The 19036-nt window shown below is 42.4% G+C and overlaps 2 protein-coding genes across 2 annotated transcripts in view; one reads left to right on the top strand and one right to left on the bottom strand.

Annotated features, from left to right (window-relative positions):
- si:dkeyp-118a3.2 (neurofilament medium polypeptide) overlaps nt 1-11286 on the bottom strand; it is a 50464-nt gene extending 39178 nt beyond the window's left edge. The window contains exon 1 of the mRNA XM_051946555.1: nt 11171-11286. Within this exon, the coding sequence (XP_051802515.1) occupies nt 11171-11228 (58 nt within the window). The 5' untranslated portion in view covers nt 11229-11286. The remainder of the gene's footprint in view (nt 1-11170) is intronic.
- The window catches only part of ptprdb (protein tyrosine phosphatase receptor type Db), a 155521-nt gene continuing 147688 nt past the window's right edge, over nt 11204-19036 (top strand). The window contains 1 exon segment of the mRNA XM_051946554.1: nt 11204-11317. The gene's annotated coding sequence lies outside the window, so the exon portion shown is untranslated.

The raw sequence follows: 19036 nt of genomic DNA, 5'->3' as shown, positions 1-19036 counted from the left end.
ATTTTAATTTTGAGTCGGAGATCACTTTAATTTAATTTGTTCCCAGTGGCAAATTACAACTGCTGTCCCCGACTCACAGTTCTCCTTCAAAAAAAACAAAAACGGCGTGAGATAGCAGAATGTGATTTACCTGTCCTTCGCCTTCGTTAGCGCCGCTTATTATTCCTGTTGTCTGCTTTTCCTTCACCCTTCCTCGAAAGTGCCACTTTTTGTGCCTGATTAGAAAGTGTGTTTTAAATTTATAAATAGCCCTCATTTCAAATATAAAGAAGTGCAATTACACCAGGAAGCTACAGGCCACACCATGCGTAAGTGATATTCTTTTTGAGATTTAATTCCTTGCAGGGGGACACATTTTAAACTAAATGAAAGAAATGTATTCACTACCAGTCAAAAGTTTAGACATGCCTTCTCATTCAATGCTTTTTATTTATTTGTGTTATTTTCTACATTGTAGATTAATACTGAAGATTAACACTCTTCAGTATTAATCAGCAATTTACAAACTAATGAAATAAAAACCGCTGAATGAGAAGGTGTGTCTAAACTTTTGACTGGTAGCGTATCTAAGCAGGATTTATATAAAGTCTGCCAAAGTCACGAATGAGATGTACTGATATTATAATAGTTAACCAATAGTTAATTTGTTCTTTTTCACCATTTCCCATATAGAATTTCAGTTTCTGTACTTGCAACAGAAGAAAAGTGTCGTATATAACACAAATCACACTGGTACAGTACTTTTACAGGAGGTATACATAATAATGCCACACACACCAGTCACTTGCATCAATGTAAACACCGTATTTGGTATTCAAGTGGTAAACCAATGCAAAGCAGCCACTCGGTTTTGTGTTCCTTGTGTTGTTTTGTTGCTTTATTTTTGGAAGGAAACTAAAGGCTTTAAGTGCAGCTGCAGGCTAGCCTGTTGGCAGCTGTATGCTAATGGCTTGCCTTGTTTGTGACTTTGAAATCAAAGAAAGTCTTATTCTGGTCAGTGCTGGTCCTCAAGGCTGTCGGTTCTACAAATGTGGTGGGGAGGGGGGGAAGAAATAAAACTAATACAACAATTGTTACTGATAAAAAAAATAATAGTAAAAAAAAAAGAAGGGAAATCCAGCTTGTGAATCAGAAGCTACAAGCTAAAAGCTTGATTTTTACTGTCAGCTACTCTCGTCAGGAACAATGCGTAGGGTTTTGAAAAGTGCAAAGAAAACTTCTTGTCTGACTTCACCATGCAAAATCAAGAGATTTGGGGTAAGACACAAAAATAAAGGCAAAATCCCACGACTGGTGGCGCACATCAACTGATCGTTGCTGCATTTTTCTCTAATCATTTCACTTCTGTCACTCGTTCTTTACGCCCCACATTCCCCTCCGTTACCTTTGTCCCCTGCCCTGATTTGTTACCTTTCATTTTTTTGTCTTTGCATCCGCTTTGGTTCCCTCTTCAGTTTTCTTTTCTTTTCCCCTCTCCAAATCAGTTCCCCTTCTATCTTCGCCTGGCTCTCTACCTTTCTTCACTTCTCTCCATCTTTCCTACCTCCCTCCCCTGCTCTCCATGTAGGCTGTGTGATATGTAAATGCGCAGACAGCTGCTCTCGTTCTCCAAGTTTTGATTCAGCCGTCGGCGTAATTAACAGCTCTGCGAACTGTGACTCATCCCAAACTAGGTGAGAGCAGCTCTGTCAGCCAACAAGCACCCTCTTTTTTTTTCCTCTGTGGTTTCTCCATGTCCTGCTCTTTATCTCACATACAGAGACACGTACATAATGTAAGGCCGCTATTTATTTACACTTAGGATGAGACACTTTCGCACTTATCCCCAAAACTGACTGTAAAACATCTGGGGTCATCCTCCCAGCAGCATTACTTTCCCTGGCCTCTCTCCCTTCTTTAGTCCATCCCGCCATCTCCTTCCTCATCTTCCTCCTCCTCTCCTTTCTCTTCTCGACAACACCTTGCAGTAACTTCTCTGCTCTCTGGCTCTCTCTTCTTCCCCAAGCCTACTCATCTCTTTAATGGGGATATCAATTAACATGGGAAACTGGGACCTCAAGGCCCTTAGAGAATTAATGCATAACATCTTAAGCCACAGAGACTGGCTCCAAAGCGCTCATCTGTTCCCTCTCCTGCACTATTCTTTTCCCCCCTTCCTATTTTTTTTTTTTACATGGTGGTTTGCTTTCTGCACAGGAAGAGCAATTCATTCTGTGAACGTGCTTTCAGGGTTTGAGCACCTTGCTGTTTGTACAGTAGCAAAAAGTTGCATTTTTGGAATTTTGCAGGCGTTGATGAGTCGCATCTGCACATCTATCTCAGTTTGGTGCAATCATACACTGTTGATAATTTGATAATGACCCTAATGAAGCAAGCATAATTACTTTTAATATTTCAAATGTGAAATGGCTCAAAGCTTGTCTGTCTGTATATGTAGCCCTGTGACAGACCGGCGACCTGTCCAGGGTGTCCCCTGCCTTCGCTCAAGTCAGCTGGGATAGGCTCCAGCACCCCCCGCGACCCTAATGAGGATAAAGCGGTGTATAGAGGATGGATGGATGGATGGAAATGGCTCAAAGGGCAGTGTAAAAAAACAACTACTTTGTCTCCATGTTATTCATAGTAGCACAGTGCTAAATTACAAAATGTTTCATTTGCAGTAATTAAATTACAGTGCTGAAATTTAGGAGTTGCGTTAAAAAAACAGTTTGTCTTGGCTCATTTCCCCTTACCAATTTAGCAGGGGGCAGAAAATCATTAGTGGCAGAAGAGTGCCGGTGTTTTGACAAGTAGGGGTATTGCAATTAGTTTTGATCTGACACCACATAAAGATAGGAATATTACCAGAAAATGTGAGTTGACTCCTGGCCAGAATGCCATTACTGTAGTGGAAAGCTCCATAAATATGCAATCTGTTAAAGCACTTGATCTGAAAACATGCACCCATCAAACTTACAGAGAAAACATATTCATCCTTATTGATAATAGTTAGAGAGACAGAGATTGAGAGTCTTCTAACAGGCTCAGTGCGCTCACTAAACTGAGCATTTACAATGGATGATTTTCTAAAGTCTGTTCAACTGAACATATTTTTGATCAGTTATTCCTGTAAAAGCATGGCAACCACTGTAAGGCTGAGGTTTGGTCAAGATGTGGCAACTGGTCTGAGACTGGACATGGATTATGGCCACCAAAGTTGAACATATAACGCAGTCAACTACCAACAAAACTCTGACCTTCACATTATTACCCTTCGCCACACTGCATGAACACCATCACACTACCTATTGCACTGACACTGAACATTGGTACCAGCTATGACTCCAATTCCAAAGAGAAACTGGGCAAAGCATTGCAGAGCTACATTAAAATCAGATTCAAATTCCTAATAGGATTCCAGTGACAAGTGTGCAATACTGTCATTACCACAAAATTATCATCAACACAATGACTTTTGTTGTAGAATGGCAATGATGAATAAAGTCTGATTATTTTTAGAAAAGGATAAATTACCGATGGATTATTTATTTCCCCATAGTAAAATCTTTCAACTGTTGCAATCAGTAACATTTCACTGGCTCTTTGCAGAAAATAATACATCCACAGGGGTCCGCAGGTACAGCTGCTTATCATCTCCTCTGTTAAATCAATGGCTTTACTTAAATTTCATGCTTTTTGAGCTCACAGCTTGGCCAGATTGCTTTATTTATTTTCCCAGCAGATTCAGTACATACCCAGCACCAAGCACTTTAAAGTCACCACCAAGCTTCAGACTGATGCACCTGTAAGCCACAACATTAAAACTACTGGCCTAATGTCGTGTAGGTTACCTTTTTACACATGGAGCAGGCCTCTCTCCTCCAATCTTGCTGTTTGGATATCTTTTCTGACATCTTGTTTGGATGTAATTTGCTAATCTTTGCATTCAAAGCACGCCTAATACATGCTTAGGTTGCTACAAAAGAAAACATACTCCACCTTCACTCTCTGTTGTCATCTCATCTGCCATTGAACAGGAAGTGCCAAACCAGACCTGGAGCGTAGATGGTAAATAATTGTATTTATATAGCGCTTTTATCCAAAGCACTTTACATGATACGTCACATTCACCCATTCATGCCAGAAGCTGCCATGCAAGGCGCTAACCACAACCCATCAGGAGTTCAGTCTCTCGCTCAGGGACACCTCGACATGAGCTCGACGGGCCGAGGATCGAAGCTTCAACCTTCCAGTTACAAGACAGCCACTCTACCCACTGAGCCATGCCGCCCCATGAGTTCATAGAGGAGGAAACCAAGTGTGGTAGAGCAGGAGGGGTGTTTAGGGGTTTTGGGTTTTTTTTGGTTTTTATTAAAATATATTTAAAGTAAACATTTTTAAAATAAATGAAGTGTGTGTACAATTGATAATATGTTTAATTTGTATATTGTTGTTCTTGTGAATGGTTTAAATTAGATAATTGAATTTTGTCTTTTGAGGTGGTAGAATCCGCCTGTATAAAAGGGGGAAGGTTGTAGTTGGAGATGAACACACTGAAAGGGTGTGGTACAGTTACAGACCTTAGCACATGCCCTGGGACATTTTTCCAGTTCCGTAAGTGTAAGTCGAGTTTTGCAAATATTTCCTTTTTTGTGTACTTTTTTTGGAAAATAGGATTTTATTTTGGATTTTCCTTGTCATTTTCTTTTGGTTTGGCCAACAGTTTAAATGTCTGCCCTGGACGCCACTGTTGTAAATAGGATTCATTTGGCCTACCGAACTTTGCCTGTAGCACAACATCCACGTGTCTTGCTCCTCGGCCAGTCTTCATGGCCACACCAAAAAAGTTCAAACCTGTCAGGCCATGGACTAAAGGATCTCTAATGTGACTGGAATTGTTACGAAGCAGCATGGGGATACTTAACAGGACTAGGATCTGGGACATTTGGACTCTAGTTCAGTGCTTTAAGCTTTTTGGCATGCTCCTCGAGCTTCTCCTGAGGAGTTTTTGCAATGTGGCAAGGTGCATTTTCCAGCTGGGGGAAGCTGCTGGCGTTAGGAAGTGCCAATGCCATGGTCTAATGACAAGGTGGGTGGCACATGTGAAAGTAACATCCACATGAATGCCAGGATCAAAGGTACCCCAGAATAACAATGACCAAAGTTATACACTTCTATCACTGCTTTTAATATTGTGGCTGATCACTGTACATTCCCCCCATGCAGTTTGTAATGGACTTTCTTTTCAAGAAAACTGAGAAGAAAAGAATAGGTGGAACCAGTACTATTAATAATGGCTTTAATAATGGCTCTCTTCTATTCAGTAGTCTCACTAAGTCAGGACAGTGTGACACTGATCCAGCATGTACAGTAGGCTTTTTTCCACAGCAGATATTAAGACATGTCAGAACAGGAAAAAGCACAATTGTACTAATGATACCTGCATTCCACTTAGGGACGGTCTTGCATTGGTGCACACTGGTTCACTGCCATGCCTTACTGGGACACTTACTGGAACTGAGTCAACAGTGATGTTATTAATTCCACCTGCGCTTTTCCTGCTGTGACTAGTCAAAATGTCTGCTTTGAAAAGAAAGTCTATGCCAGGACCCTGAAATGGAAGCGGCAAATTATTTTTATTATTTATACCAGTGAATTTCCTACTGCAACGTGTCGAAAATGACTCCTGCAAAAAGGGCTGTTTATTAAAATTCTATAAAACTTAAGTGCGGTGACTACAAGTCCAGAACAGCAGTGAAGACGGAAACACTTCAGCACTGTAATTTTTAAACAAATTTACCTGTGGGTACGAAGAAGGAAACCTTGAACCTTGAACCTTACACTGAGGTAGAGTTGCCACTAAAACTGCTGAACAAGTGAGTAGTCTATCACACAACTAACAAAAGCGGCTAAGCATTAGCTAACAAGCTAAATGCAAATTTTGAGGTTAAATAGGACAGGATTAGCTAACACTTTACACTCATCAGTGATTCTGTCTTGTCCTTGTCTTTGATACATACACCGTTCAAAAGTTTGGGATCATTAGAAATGTCCTTATTTTGTTTTTTTCAATGAAGATAAATGAATTAAATCAATCTGAAATACAGTCAAGACATTGTCAATGTGGTAAATGACTATTCTAGCTGGAAACGGATGATTTTTAGAATAATGTCTACATAGGGGTAGAGAGGAACATTTCCAGCAACCATCACTCCTGTGTTCTAATGCTACATTGTGTTAGTTAATGTGTTGAAAGGCTAACTGATGATTAGAAAACCCTTCTGCAATTATGCCAGCATGTGAATTAAAGTGTGAGTTTTCATGGAAAACATGAAATTGTAAGAGAGTATATATAAATATACATATAAACAACACTTTAAATGTATGTCATGCTAATTTTAGCCTTTACTTGTAGCTAGAACTGTGTCATGTCACCTCAGTCAGTTTGTAGTGGGTAGAGATGTGTTTTCAAGTATAAATGTTGGCATTTATCTCAATTTTAAGCTACTTAAAGTAACAAAATCTAGAATTGTGCCAACAAGCCACGGAACACTTGAGACAAATAAAAATGAGCCAATAGCCACCCTTTGCCTTCAAAGCAGCATCAACTCTTTTCATCCAAAGTCTAGAGTCCACCCTCATTAAGCTGACACTTGTGTTTAGCTGCCCCCTGCTCTTCCTTAATTGAAAGAGGGCATCGTAAATATTTGCTTTAATCTCCAGTATCCAACAGGGTGACTTGACCTAACAGTTTGAGGTTACATTACGCTTCTATCTTATGCCGTGTCAAAACCTAAGGTCCTAAGGTCAACAGCGAAATAACATAATCAATGTCTCAATGGAGATGCAGTTGGGAGGTGATGACCTGTAGTGGCAGGACAGGATATATAATTAAATTAATGGCATTATTGATATTCCCAGTCATTTTGAAAGTGGAACACTTGCCACCACTTCACCCTGTCACCTACAGACAAACGCTGGTATAATGTCTTTGAACTAATCATCTGAAGGGAATGCAAGGTCAAGCATTTACCCTCTCAAAAATTAATTTCTGTAGATAATTTTATGCTGGAATTTGAATTTACATTCTCTTGTTACTCAGTGGTAATTGTACGCTTGCGTAGGTGATTTCCAACCCGACACACCTCCAAAACACACAGTAAAAACTTCCCACTTTAAACCATCCAACTACTAATGTGCTCAAAGGGTGAGTTAAACCGCAACCTCAGAGATAAAATTAAAAACCAGGTCCCATTCATATCAATTATACCTTGAACGGGATCAATAGTGACAAGGTCTGCAGGCCATTGCTCAAGGGCTGTCAACAGGGGAAGCCCTAATCTATAGGAAAATGGCTGGCCACCAGCGCGAGCTGTAGGGGGGCCATATAAATGAAATACTGATGTTTATCAAGCTGGGAGAGGTTTACTCCGATGTGTGTGTGATTAAGTGTTTGATGCTCCTCTTTGAGCATAACGTGAGCCAGGCGTTCATCAGATGGGAGGGGTGGCTGTCTGTGTACTTGTACATGCACGTCTGCTTGTGTGCACGAAAATGTGCACATGCGTTGTCTTTTTTCCCCTTTATGGCGTTTGAAACATTTTTTTTTCTTATTTAAACCATGTTGCTTTGGTACCCCCTGAGCTTTCAAACCCCTGGGTGGTCGATATGGCCTAGTTTTGAATTTCCTGCTGCACACAGAGAGGCACACAAACAACTGGCACACATACAATGCACCGTCAGCCCCGCATGCACACACACACATACACACACATACACAGCAATACAGGCCTTGTAAGTGAATTGACAGAACATGTATGACGGAGCTTTGTTCTTTCCATTCTGATTCCAGAGAGGACAAGAAATGCATCTGAAGACGGGAAAGGGAGGACGGAGGAAGAAGGAGGGGAGGTGAGTGGAGAAGATGTGGGGGAAGGAGGGTGCAGGGAAGGAGGAAGAGGAGGGGAATAAAGTATAATAATGTGTCACTGTATATGGAGCCGAGCCAAGACACACACTGTGAATAATCTGTGGTGTTTTTTTTTGGCTGAGCCGGTTGTTGTAGCATTAAAAATATAATGCCAAATATGTCCCAGTGTCTGGCTTGCCTTAATGATGACAGCCCAGGGGATGGATAATTAAGACAGAGGGATGAGGAGTTTTCCACTATACAGCTTTAATAGTTTTCCAATGACTCTTAATCAAAGGTATTGTGTAGGTTTAAAAAAAAAATCTGTGCTAGTTTATCAAATTTTCCTGTTCTACACTGAGCAGAAAAACTGTTTTGTAAGGTGTCCTGAATATACAAAATACTGGTCTGTGTTGCTTCAAAAGTCAAAGCTCTACTTTTTTTCATGTATTCTACCAATCTCCAAGGTCTGCAGCTGTTTAGTAAGGCACATGCAGCCTCAATGCATACCTGGGTGAGCCTGGAAAAAAAATGGACAAAGAATTACCTCTTATTATTTGGGTGATTCATGAAAGAGAATAAAGATGGACAGATGGATACAGATAAAACAGCAGGTGCATAGCAATAAGATTCATCACCTTGAAATCCAGGTTTAGACCTGAATCTACTGAAGTGTTGAGTCCCAGAGTGTCCTAAATAAACCACTCTGAAGCCAACACGGCTTTCAAAAGGAAAAGAAGGAGTCTGAAACTTAAATCCTGAAAGTAAAGGCTTTATGATATGCACTTCTGCCCTTCTATATGACTTCCACTGTCTATCCTTTCGAGAAGAAATTAAAATGATGCGATTGATCAACCAATTCTGGAACATGGCCACCTGACTCATTGATTCACATACAGTCAAATATCTTCCATCGTTGTTGCCTCTTTTAGTAAACAGTGTCATGTGGTTAACATGAGAGTTTACAAAAGCTGGGAGTTGTATAAAGGAGCAAAAATCAATATTTCAAAATGTAAGCATTGTTAGACATATCACAAATAACACTCCTATGAACCTATATACATATGAATACACAAAGTTGCACAAGTACAAAGCTGACGCACACACACATACAGGCATACACACACTTCATCCCACATGCTCTGTAAATAGAGAGCAGGATGTTGCAGACATTTGGGTGCATGAACAAACAAGAGATGCTCCTTGTAAGGGAGAGATTGAGAGCGAGAAAGCAAGGAACGAAGGACGATTGAGAGAGAGCTGTAGAGAGGATAAAGACGGAGAGAAGCACGCAGGAAAAGAGAGCTAGGGGTAGGTGGACAGATGAAGTGGTGACTCAGGAATGAGATATGAAAACAAAAGATTCAGCACTTGGAATTATTCCCCTCCTCCTCCTCCTTCCTGCACGCTCCTTCTCTCTATGGACAGGAAAGGTAGCATGAGACAGTCGTGGATCTCACACTGAACTTTGCCCTTTTTCTTACTCGCTCCATCCATCTTCTCTACCACTTCTGCCATCCCGGCTCTTTCTCACTTTCCTCCAGTTTTTCTTCCTTCACAACTGCCACTCTTACCTTGTGAGGGGCAGCCGTCACCAAGCAGCAAAAATTGAAGTTAATAAAAGAAAAAATATTCAAGAGATGGGATACAAACCCTCTGCCGGCAGAATTTTTGATATGGAAGTCTAACACAAAGTCAAATAATAATACGAGTCTGATAAAATACTACATTGGTTAGCACTCTCGCCTCACACCAAGAAAAAAAAAGAATCAGTTTGAAAATGAAATTTTACACCTACACAGATTTTTGTAGCTGCTACCTCTGGCTATCATTATGTCCCTGTGATGATTCTGTAATATTTGACCAGAGTATAGAGGTCTATTTGTGCTCATTTAAGAAGTGGCGTCATGCCGAGGCTGTGGCAAACAAGTCCAGAGAGGAGCAAGGTGTCACCTGTGTGGGCACGATGAGGGCGAATGAATGAAAGGCATGCAATTCATTTGAATGATAGAAAATGTCAGTAATTTGACATAATTCACTTCCTGCTGGTAATAACTTTGACTTGCATGAAAGCTTTTTTATGTGTAATTTGTTGGGTGTATTCACCCATACACTGTTTGACATACAGTGTGCATAGTGTACCATATGTCTGTTTCCCCCCCGTGGAAAATATTTAGCTGAGGCTGCAAACCGCCCAGATGTTGACACACCTCGTCTCATCTATTAAGTGAGTAGATGATAGCCTAGACAACAGCCCCGCTCATTAAACATACAGTGTGACCCTTGTTGTGCGAAACAGCGAGCTGCACACTTTCCCCCTGCACAGGTTAATGATTTATTAATTTTATTTCAGGTCTTCACCTCTGCCACTTAAAAGCTGCGACAAAGGGAAAATCTGAAAATCTTGTTGTGCAGTTCACAGCCATGATTGTGACTATTGTATTCATTATCTGCAGAAGAAGAGAAAAGAGAAGACTCCCAGTTGTTGGTAATAGGCGAGAAATTATAGACTCTGTGCGGGGAATCTTGGATTTGCGGTTTCTTTTTGAATTAACAGCATAACAAGTATTGCAAGTGAGATGCAAGGGATTTATTCTGACCAAGTTTCTGCACCTTAGAGAACGAGAAGATGGATGAAATCTCTCGGTTTGTTGCATTTTGTCTAATTCAAACTTTCTGTATGAGTTTAAAAAACAGCCCATACAATAATGAAATAATTTCCATCTCTGCCTTGCTCTCAGCCTTTCCTTGTGGCTGGACTATATCATTATTTTATTGCTGTTGTATTTTATTGTACCTCAGTGGAGTTCGGAATATTTTATAGAGATGCATGATGATGATGGTTTGTGTTCACATCTTGACCTACTTGAGTAGCCTAACTTTTAAGTGGTGAATTTTTGAAATTCATTTCTGTGGATTCTCTCTCCCTCCTGCCTCCATCTCTCTCTCTCTCTCTCACTCTCTCCCTCCCTCCCTTCCTCTCTCCGTCTCTCTCTCTTTCCTCCGGAGCTTATCTCGGTGCGCATCGTCAGCATCAGTTTGAAGTCAAATTTGACAGCCGCTGCCTTGCCCGGTTCCTTTTTTTCCGTCTCTTTGACTCTCCGGTGGTCATCCCGTCTCGTTTTAAAGGTACTGCCCCGGATTAGTGAGCTAAGCGTGTGTAATTATTGATGTACTTTTTGGGTGGGTGGGTTTGCAAAAGCGGGGAGATTGACCTCGATTGCCTGCCCGGGATGTGCGCGTCCCCGGGCTTGACGTGCTTTTCTCTCAGTGTGGTCTTACCTTTTTTTTCTTTCTTTTTTTTCTTTTTTGCAGTTGAGACGGGACTGTGGGACCGCATCCGATCGCTTGTCTTCAACTTGGGGTGAAGAAAGACACGGGAAACTCCTCGGGATTCTCCGTACACCGAGCGCTGATCCGGATATTGTGGTGAGCTCACTTTGGCCAGATTTTTTTTCTTCCGATTTCAGTGCGTTACAAAAAAAAGTGCTCCATCTGATGTGAAACGGGCGTGTCTAAAAATGACGCTTCACTTTATTATTACTGTTAAAAAAAAAAAAGATCACTTAATGAATTGTTTCCTCACGACAAAGAACAGGAGCGTGGCAGCGCGGCAGCTCCTCCGCTTCTCTCTTTCACATTTTTTTTTAGCCCCATGGCTGCGAAGTTGTCGCTCATTATGCGTGAGAATTAAACGTGGCCATTTGTGACAATTGCCTGTATTGTCAGTATTCCTATCACGGAGGGTGGAGGGGGGAGTAAATTACAGGGAGGTGGGGCAGGGGGAGAGATTAGGTGAGAGAAGTGTGAGAAGAAAGAAACATTTGAGGGATCCCTCAGGGAAGAGCCGCCTAACCCCCCTTTTATGAGAGGGATTTTATTAGTCTTTTATTTCTCCACAATGATGACATTATCTGATGCTGTTCTAAAGCCTCTACTTAATATGCTATTATTGTCAGTGCCATTACTGCCCATTATATATAGTGACATCCTACAGTACTGCTGGCTGTGCTGTAGGCAGAAATCTATGGGGCCATTTGCTGCTTTTATTGTCCTGTTTATCAATTAAGCCTGTCTATAATGGAGATATTCACACTTTCTCCAACATAAAACATTACTCTCCCACACACCATCCGCTAGCATCTCACCTCCCACATAGCCACACTTGCTGTCCACAGCCGATTATCTGGTTATGTGCCACCATTTGCACTAATAGAGAGTCCCTACTTAATGTAATGACAACTCGATCTGTCAGCCCGTGCACAACGGAGGGCCGCTTACAGGCTCATAAGCGGTGTCATCAAGGGCAGATTGAGAGGCCATAAAGACACAGAAGACAAGACAAAGTGCCGGTGGAGGTTGTCTGAGTAGTTTGCTGATGTGTTTTATTGTCCGAGTACAGTATGGGGCCATCATTTGTTGAGGCATGTACCCAGGAATGTGTGTGTGTGTGTGTGTCTTATTGTGTGTGTGTGTGTGTGTGTGTGTGTGTGTGTGTGTGTGTGTGTGTGTGTGTGTGTGTGTGTCAGCTCTGCTCAGCCATGTGGATGCAAGGAAAGAATAAGTGAGCATAAAGAAAGAGGGACAGAGAGAAGGAGAAAGAGGGATTATGCTAACTCATAGTATTGGCGGAAAAGGAAAAACCCATGTAAGCAGTTTTTCCTCTTTGCTTATATATTTATATATGGAGCTGTCACTGATACACGGTGCGTTCTTCCGGCTTTGACATGCTTGTCACCAGCACGAGGTTTATATGAAAGAAGGCCACTGCTTATTTTTAGCTTAGCTTCAGGACTGCGAGCACAAACAAGGTGAGGCTCAGAGGATTGACCAAACAAGACCACTGACTTAAACACAATTGAAGGCATCTTATAACTCAGGTCACATAAAAGGAAAATGCTGGGCAAGAGCTGAGGTTCAGCCGCACCGTATCTTCATTTAGTCTTCCCAGTGGCCGAGCGGATGAGGTGAAAACGCAGAAAGAAATGATATGGGACCAGTGGGGCAGCTGTGGGTATTCAATAATCAGAGTTTATGTTATGTTTGGAGCTCCGTTTAAGATAAAACTAATAATGTATGAAAGAAAATTTCGTTTCAGTGGGAAAGTGCCTCGTGTCATCTCTCCTCGATTTACCCGCTGCTCTCTGTTTAGATGAGTTCCAGTCTGGGATTCACACAGATGTTTCTGTAGAGATTTTGAACCCCGCTGTAGACATGGCGAAGCAATCATGCAACAAACCAATCATTTAGCCTCTGCAACCCCCATCAGTTCATTTTTTTGTCAGGTGAAAATGAGATGTATTCTCAGATGATGTGCTGATATAGTGTCACTGATGGCAGTCCAGATGATGATGATGATGATGATGATGATGATGATGATGATGATGATGACAGTGTTTTGCTAGCTCTTCTTAATGATACTTCTAATATGGATCATCTGATTAGCACTAATAACTGGTTATAAAGCAGGTAGGGTTAGCATTACATCACTGCCATGATGGCGGTACAGAGCTGCAGTCAGAAGCAGGTCACTACATTTTACACCAGAGTAACATTAAAAGGACTTCCTTTCCCTTAATGCTCTTCAGTCTTGGAGCTCTGCAACTGCCAGTCCATTTCACAAAAGGCGAACACCGGGTTAAAGGGCGCTTCCAAGAATCAGACGAGTTGAATATCCCTCGACAGCATGAAAGAATGGCTCTTTTTGTCTTTTGGTGTTGTTGTTAAGATGGTGGGTTGGCAGCACCATCACAGTCCTATGAACATGACAAGCCATGCAAAATGGTAGCGGCATACAAAACAAATCCTGATTTTTTTTCAATGTGACAGATTGCGCGTTTTTTTATTTTTGCTTCCTCCAGTTGTTGTTTGTTCCCTCAGACGCACAGTCACTAAATCGCACATACGCATTCAAATGTACTTACTCACTCTATCTAATTTTTAACGCGCACAAATCTGACAAATGAAGCATTCGACACATCTCAAAAAAATCCCAAGAAGTCATTCATGCAGGCCTGCAGTGCCATTTGCCTACATACTTCATTCTAAGAGCTAAAAAATCTCATTGTGCCTCATACTTATCCACCCATTCTGTCAAACAGTGCTTGGCCTTGGGCTTAAAAATATCTGAGTACAAACACAAACACACACACACACACACAGGCACTCGCAGTTTTAGCAGGGACAGCCCTGGTGTGCTGGCGCCAAACCAAAGAGGTGGTGATAACAAGGTTGAAGTTAGTTAGGATTTTAGCTGCGCTTCAACCTCCTAACACCCTGTCTAAATCTGATTCATCCCAAAATGAGATGTTTTTCCAAAGGAGGGAGATGAAAACACACCCTCTCCCCCTCTGTTTCTCTCTCCCTCTCTTCTTCCCCTGCCAAATACAGTTGAGCTAACCCCCCTACTCTACCCCCACCCCTCTATTACTCTCATACTCTCACACACACACTATCTCTTTCACACCCCGTTCCTCCCTCCCGTTCTCTCACATCTCTCTCCTCTCTCCTCCCCTGGCACTTCGATGTGTTTCTCTTTAATTGAGATGCATTTCAATGTGGTGCAAATTAGCTTTCTACAGCTCCAGTCTAAACTTGTAACGTATGTGTGCATGTGTGTGTGTGTGCGTGTGTGTGTGAAAATAATTCCCACAGTTGAAAGTGAAGGCGCTACCTTCCTGTTCATTTCTCCATCGTGTCTTCTCGAGCCTCCTCTCTCCCACAAACTTACATTTTTAGTACAGCATTAATAACGTTCGCCTGGACTCCTTTGGTTTGTGTCTTTTGGCTGGAGGAATTTACTTGGCCCCCCTCTACGGATCTGAATTCTGGTCTTTGCCTCTGAGAGATGACAGTGCGTGGCAGCTCATTAGGGAGAGGGATGGAAGTCAGGAGGGTCAGGAAGGTTGTAGAGACATGCTTCAGTTATGCATTGCTTGTCTTCCTCTTTCCTGATCTGATCTGTTGCTGTTTAGCTAAATGGGAAAAGCCGGCTGGTGAGATTCTGTACAGGGTGCACAGTCAGGGAAGGGGTACTACTAGAAAACTGGAGTACAATATGCCTCACTGAACACGAGCTTTCACTGACTTATAAAAAGTAAAGAGCAAGAATTAGAGCAGTGGTTTGAGTAGGGGTTCACGGCTCAAGAGGTCAGAAGATACTATAAATCTCACGGGCTGTGAGATGATTAACAAGATAGGGGGGAAAAAATGTTTTAGGATAAAAAATCTATTTTTTTCTAATCTTAAAATCTACATTTATTGTGACATATGATTCAGCTTTTCAGGCCCAGAGAAACTCCTTAAAGGAAACCATCTGAAACATATTCTTTAGCTGAAGTGCGTATCCAACCTGTGATAAAGGCTCACAAGTACACTTAAAGTGTGAAATGATCTCACCTTGTGGCAAAAAGCTCAGACTGGATTCATCTTGAAGATAAATACAGTTCATCTTACACTGCAGAGTATCTTGAAGCAGGTTTCTCCAGGTGGTCTCTAGTGTCTGTGTGTCATTCTGTGCACGCACATGTGTGTGTTAGCAGCGTATGATTGCGAACATGGCATGAACTTTGCGCTGCTTTGTCCGTACAGGGGTATGCATGTGCACATGCATGTGAGTATGTCAGAGAACGAGAAGAGTCATTAGGGGGAGTGATGCTGACAGTGAGGTGACCTTGGGGCTCCCAGTCTTCCTCCTGTCGATGAAGGGGATGACTTAGTGCCTCCCTCCCCACCCATGATGGCTCATTTATTATCATTAGGCACACAGTCAAAAGATGCTGCTCAGGCCCTCAAGACAGAGTGGTGCGTCTGTAGGTGTGTGCGCTCGCTTGTGCGTATGTGTGTGTGTATATCGCCAAGAGTGAGCGACAACAGGACAGAGACAGTAAAGGAGGCCTTATCTCCGATGATAAGTGTTGCATGTCTGAGCATATGTGTTTGTCAGCTTGCGTTTGTCACAGGTGTGCTTGCCTTTGTGCGAGCTGCTGAGCGTGTGTTTATCCATATCTTGACGTCAGACGTGTTGCCTGTCAGTCTACATCTGCCTGTGAGGCGCGCCTCTTTCCCCTGCTCGCCATGCAGCATAAATAAGGGCTGGTGCCATAACCCTAACCTTACGTCACCTCAGCCAGCCAGTGAGCAACATCAGTGGTATATGGCTACATCAGGGCGGCCTCTGTGCTATCGTTTCTCAGCGTGATGGATGGAGACTTCTGCGGGCCAGTCAATACCCAATCTGAGCCCCACTGTCCTGATTTAAGATACAGCAGCACCCAGGTGACACACTCAGAAGCATGCCACTTTAATCACTCTGAGCATCAACTCTACACTGCCAAGATTGGTGTGTGGGTGGGTTTATTGTGTGTGTATGTGTGTGTGTGTTGTGTTGTGGTGTGTGTGTGTGTGTTTTTGTATTAGTATCTCACTCAGTCAAGCACTGCTGTAATCACACAGCGATCGGCAAGTGCTTGCACTTCTGACAGAGTTAACATTTCTTTAGAATGTAAAGGCAGTCACATAAATAACGTATACGGGAGGATTTATGCTACATGTAGCTTGAACGGTGACAGAAAACATACATTATCTAAAGGGGAATAAAACTTGTACCAAGCCGAGGTAAGCAAAATGTTCCCTTACAGTAATCCTGTCTCCTAAAAAATATGGTTTTATATGTCTAATTGCTTTGAAAATGGCAACCTGTAATTTCAGCCTGAAATAAAGTGAGGGGCAAAGTTGGAGTCACGACAGCTTCTGAATGTGACATACTTATACTACTAAGGGACAGAGAGGAGGCTGGGGTAGAGGATTGGGTCTATAAAGGGTGGGAGTTTGTGCAGAGTGTTCTACATATAACTATGTTTATACTACCAGGCTGCGTTGTTAATGCTCGGGAAAAAAATGTGGTGTTGGTTGAATAAAAAAAATGAACATATTCAATCCTAAGTCACCTTCAGGTTACCTTTTATTTCTCCAACATTTAACCTAGACTGCTACCTTTCTCTTTCGTTATCCAAGAGCCTAAACAAACCCTTGAAAACATTACTCATGCTTTAGCTGCCAGGAGCAGATTTGATGGGAGATTAAAGGAAACCATGAACATTTGGCAGATACGTTTAATATGCAAATCGTTGATTGACAACGAACAGTTTACATTAATATAAACATCTCCTTGCTATGCTAATAATGTACCATAATCCGTGCAATCATGTTTCCTTCTACGTGCATGTGCAAAATATCAGCATGCGAGTTTAATCAGATCTGGTTTCGATGTACTCAAATGTACTGGACAAACACTCACATTAATTGTGCTTTCTGCATGGATGGTAAAGTGAAAATATTTCATGAGTGAAAGGTGGACAAGTCGAATTTGGCATGCTCAATATGTACAATCTCCCCGCTGTTTCAGTTTATGAGTGCATCATGCAGGAGAACGCTTCACTATGTGTGATAATCAAGAGAAGATTGTGTTTATGAGTGAGCGGTTGGATATCAGTACTTTATCAGAGAGTAATCTGTTTGCACTGGTTCAAATTGTTCCCTCTTGACATGTCATCATTCACATACATGCACAAAGCATACTTGTTTGTGTACACGGAAACACACACTCTCTCTCTCTCTCTCTCTCTCACACACACACACACACACACACACACACGCATGCGCGCACACACACACACGCACACACACAAGCAGCCCCTTCCCTCTAGCCTCTCCGGTTTGGCTGTTAGTCTAATTTATGAGGTGCCGTTAATTTGGCCTAAACGCTCGTTGCGAGACCTCCCTCCTCTCTCATCCCTTCATCTCTGTATCCCTCCTTCTCGTCCTCCCTCTCATCAGTCACTCAGCAGAGTAAATCAGAGGGGTGGTATTGCACAGCAGGCAATACATAGACTGGACACCTTGACTAATATACCGCTGTCCTTCTCGCTCTTTCTGTCTCTCCTAGTCTATCTAACTCTCTCCATCGGTCTCTTTCTCCATGTCTCTTGCCCGCTGTCTAAATCAAATCTGGCTCCTCTCCTTTCCTTTTTTTTTTTCGCCCTTCTGTTAGATTTGCTTTTTCCTCATTTCTATCTACACCTCTTTTAGCTCTCCTGTGCACTTTCCCTTCCACTCTTGTCTTTATCCCACACCTACTTCTGTCCTCCACCGTTCTTCCTCCACTCTCCGTCTTCATTTTCTTACCTTGATTTGCTCCTCTTTGCCTACTCCCCCACTCTCCTGTTCTCATGTTAGGTGTAAATTTAGAACAGAAGGCATGAGGGGATGCTTTGTGTGTGTTTGCGTGTGTGTGTGTGTGTGTGTGTGTGTGTGTGTGTGTGTGTGTGTGTGTGTGTGTGTGTGTGTGTGTGTGTTTGTGTGTGTGTGTGTGTGTGTGAGAGAGAGAGAGAGAGAGAAAGAGAGAGAGAGAGAGGGAGAGAGAAAAACTACATGAAAGCTTCTCAGAGTCCCCATACAACGCTCAGATGGGGCTGATTAAAAACCTAAAGCCTTGGTTTTCATCCACATTTAGGATTCACATAAAATCAGATCTACACACTCACATGCACTCAGCTGTGCACACACTCACGTGCAGGCAAGAATGCACACAAACACACAAGTTTCCTCTCTCATTATCTTCCCTTTATTGCTCTCTTTTGCTACCTACTTGTCATTATTTTCCTCTCTCTCTGTCTCTGTTTTTCTGTCTCAAACACATTGCAGTGACTGGTAGAAGGTGATTCCTCCCGATACAATGCAAGTGAACAGACACAATGTCACACATCTGAGAGTCCCTCATCACTTTACGGCACATTGTTCTCTCTGATTCCATACTCCGCGCACACTTGGGAGTCACCCCCGCCGTACCGGACTGCCCGGCACACCGATACATCACTGTCCGTCTTTATACCTTTCTGCCTCTTTTCCGTCTTTCACTCGGCTCTCAATCGTTCTTGGTTTCATGTCTATTCATTTTCCTTCTTTCGCTTCTCGTATCTGATCTTTTACAGCAGCACCCATCCACCTTTCCTTTATCCTCTCTTTTCTTTAAATTCCCAGAGCACTAAGGGTTTAGCTACTTCTCAATAAATGTAACAACATCTAGTCTTGTGTTCTCTGCTACACCCCCCCCCCCCCCCCCCCCCCGCCATCTCTGTCTCTCCCCTC

The sequence above is a fragment of the Acanthochromis polyacanthus genome, chromosome 3, assembly GCF_021347895.1.
Source record: "Acanthochromis polyacanthus isolate Apoly-LR-REF ecotype Palm Island chromosome 3, KAUST_Apoly_ChrSc, whole genome shotgun sequence".
Lineage (NCBI taxonomy): Eukaryota > Metazoa > Chordata > Actinopteri > Pomacentridae > Acanthochromis > Acanthochromis polyacanthus.
This window is presented reverse-complemented; position numbering and strand designations above follow the sequence as displayed.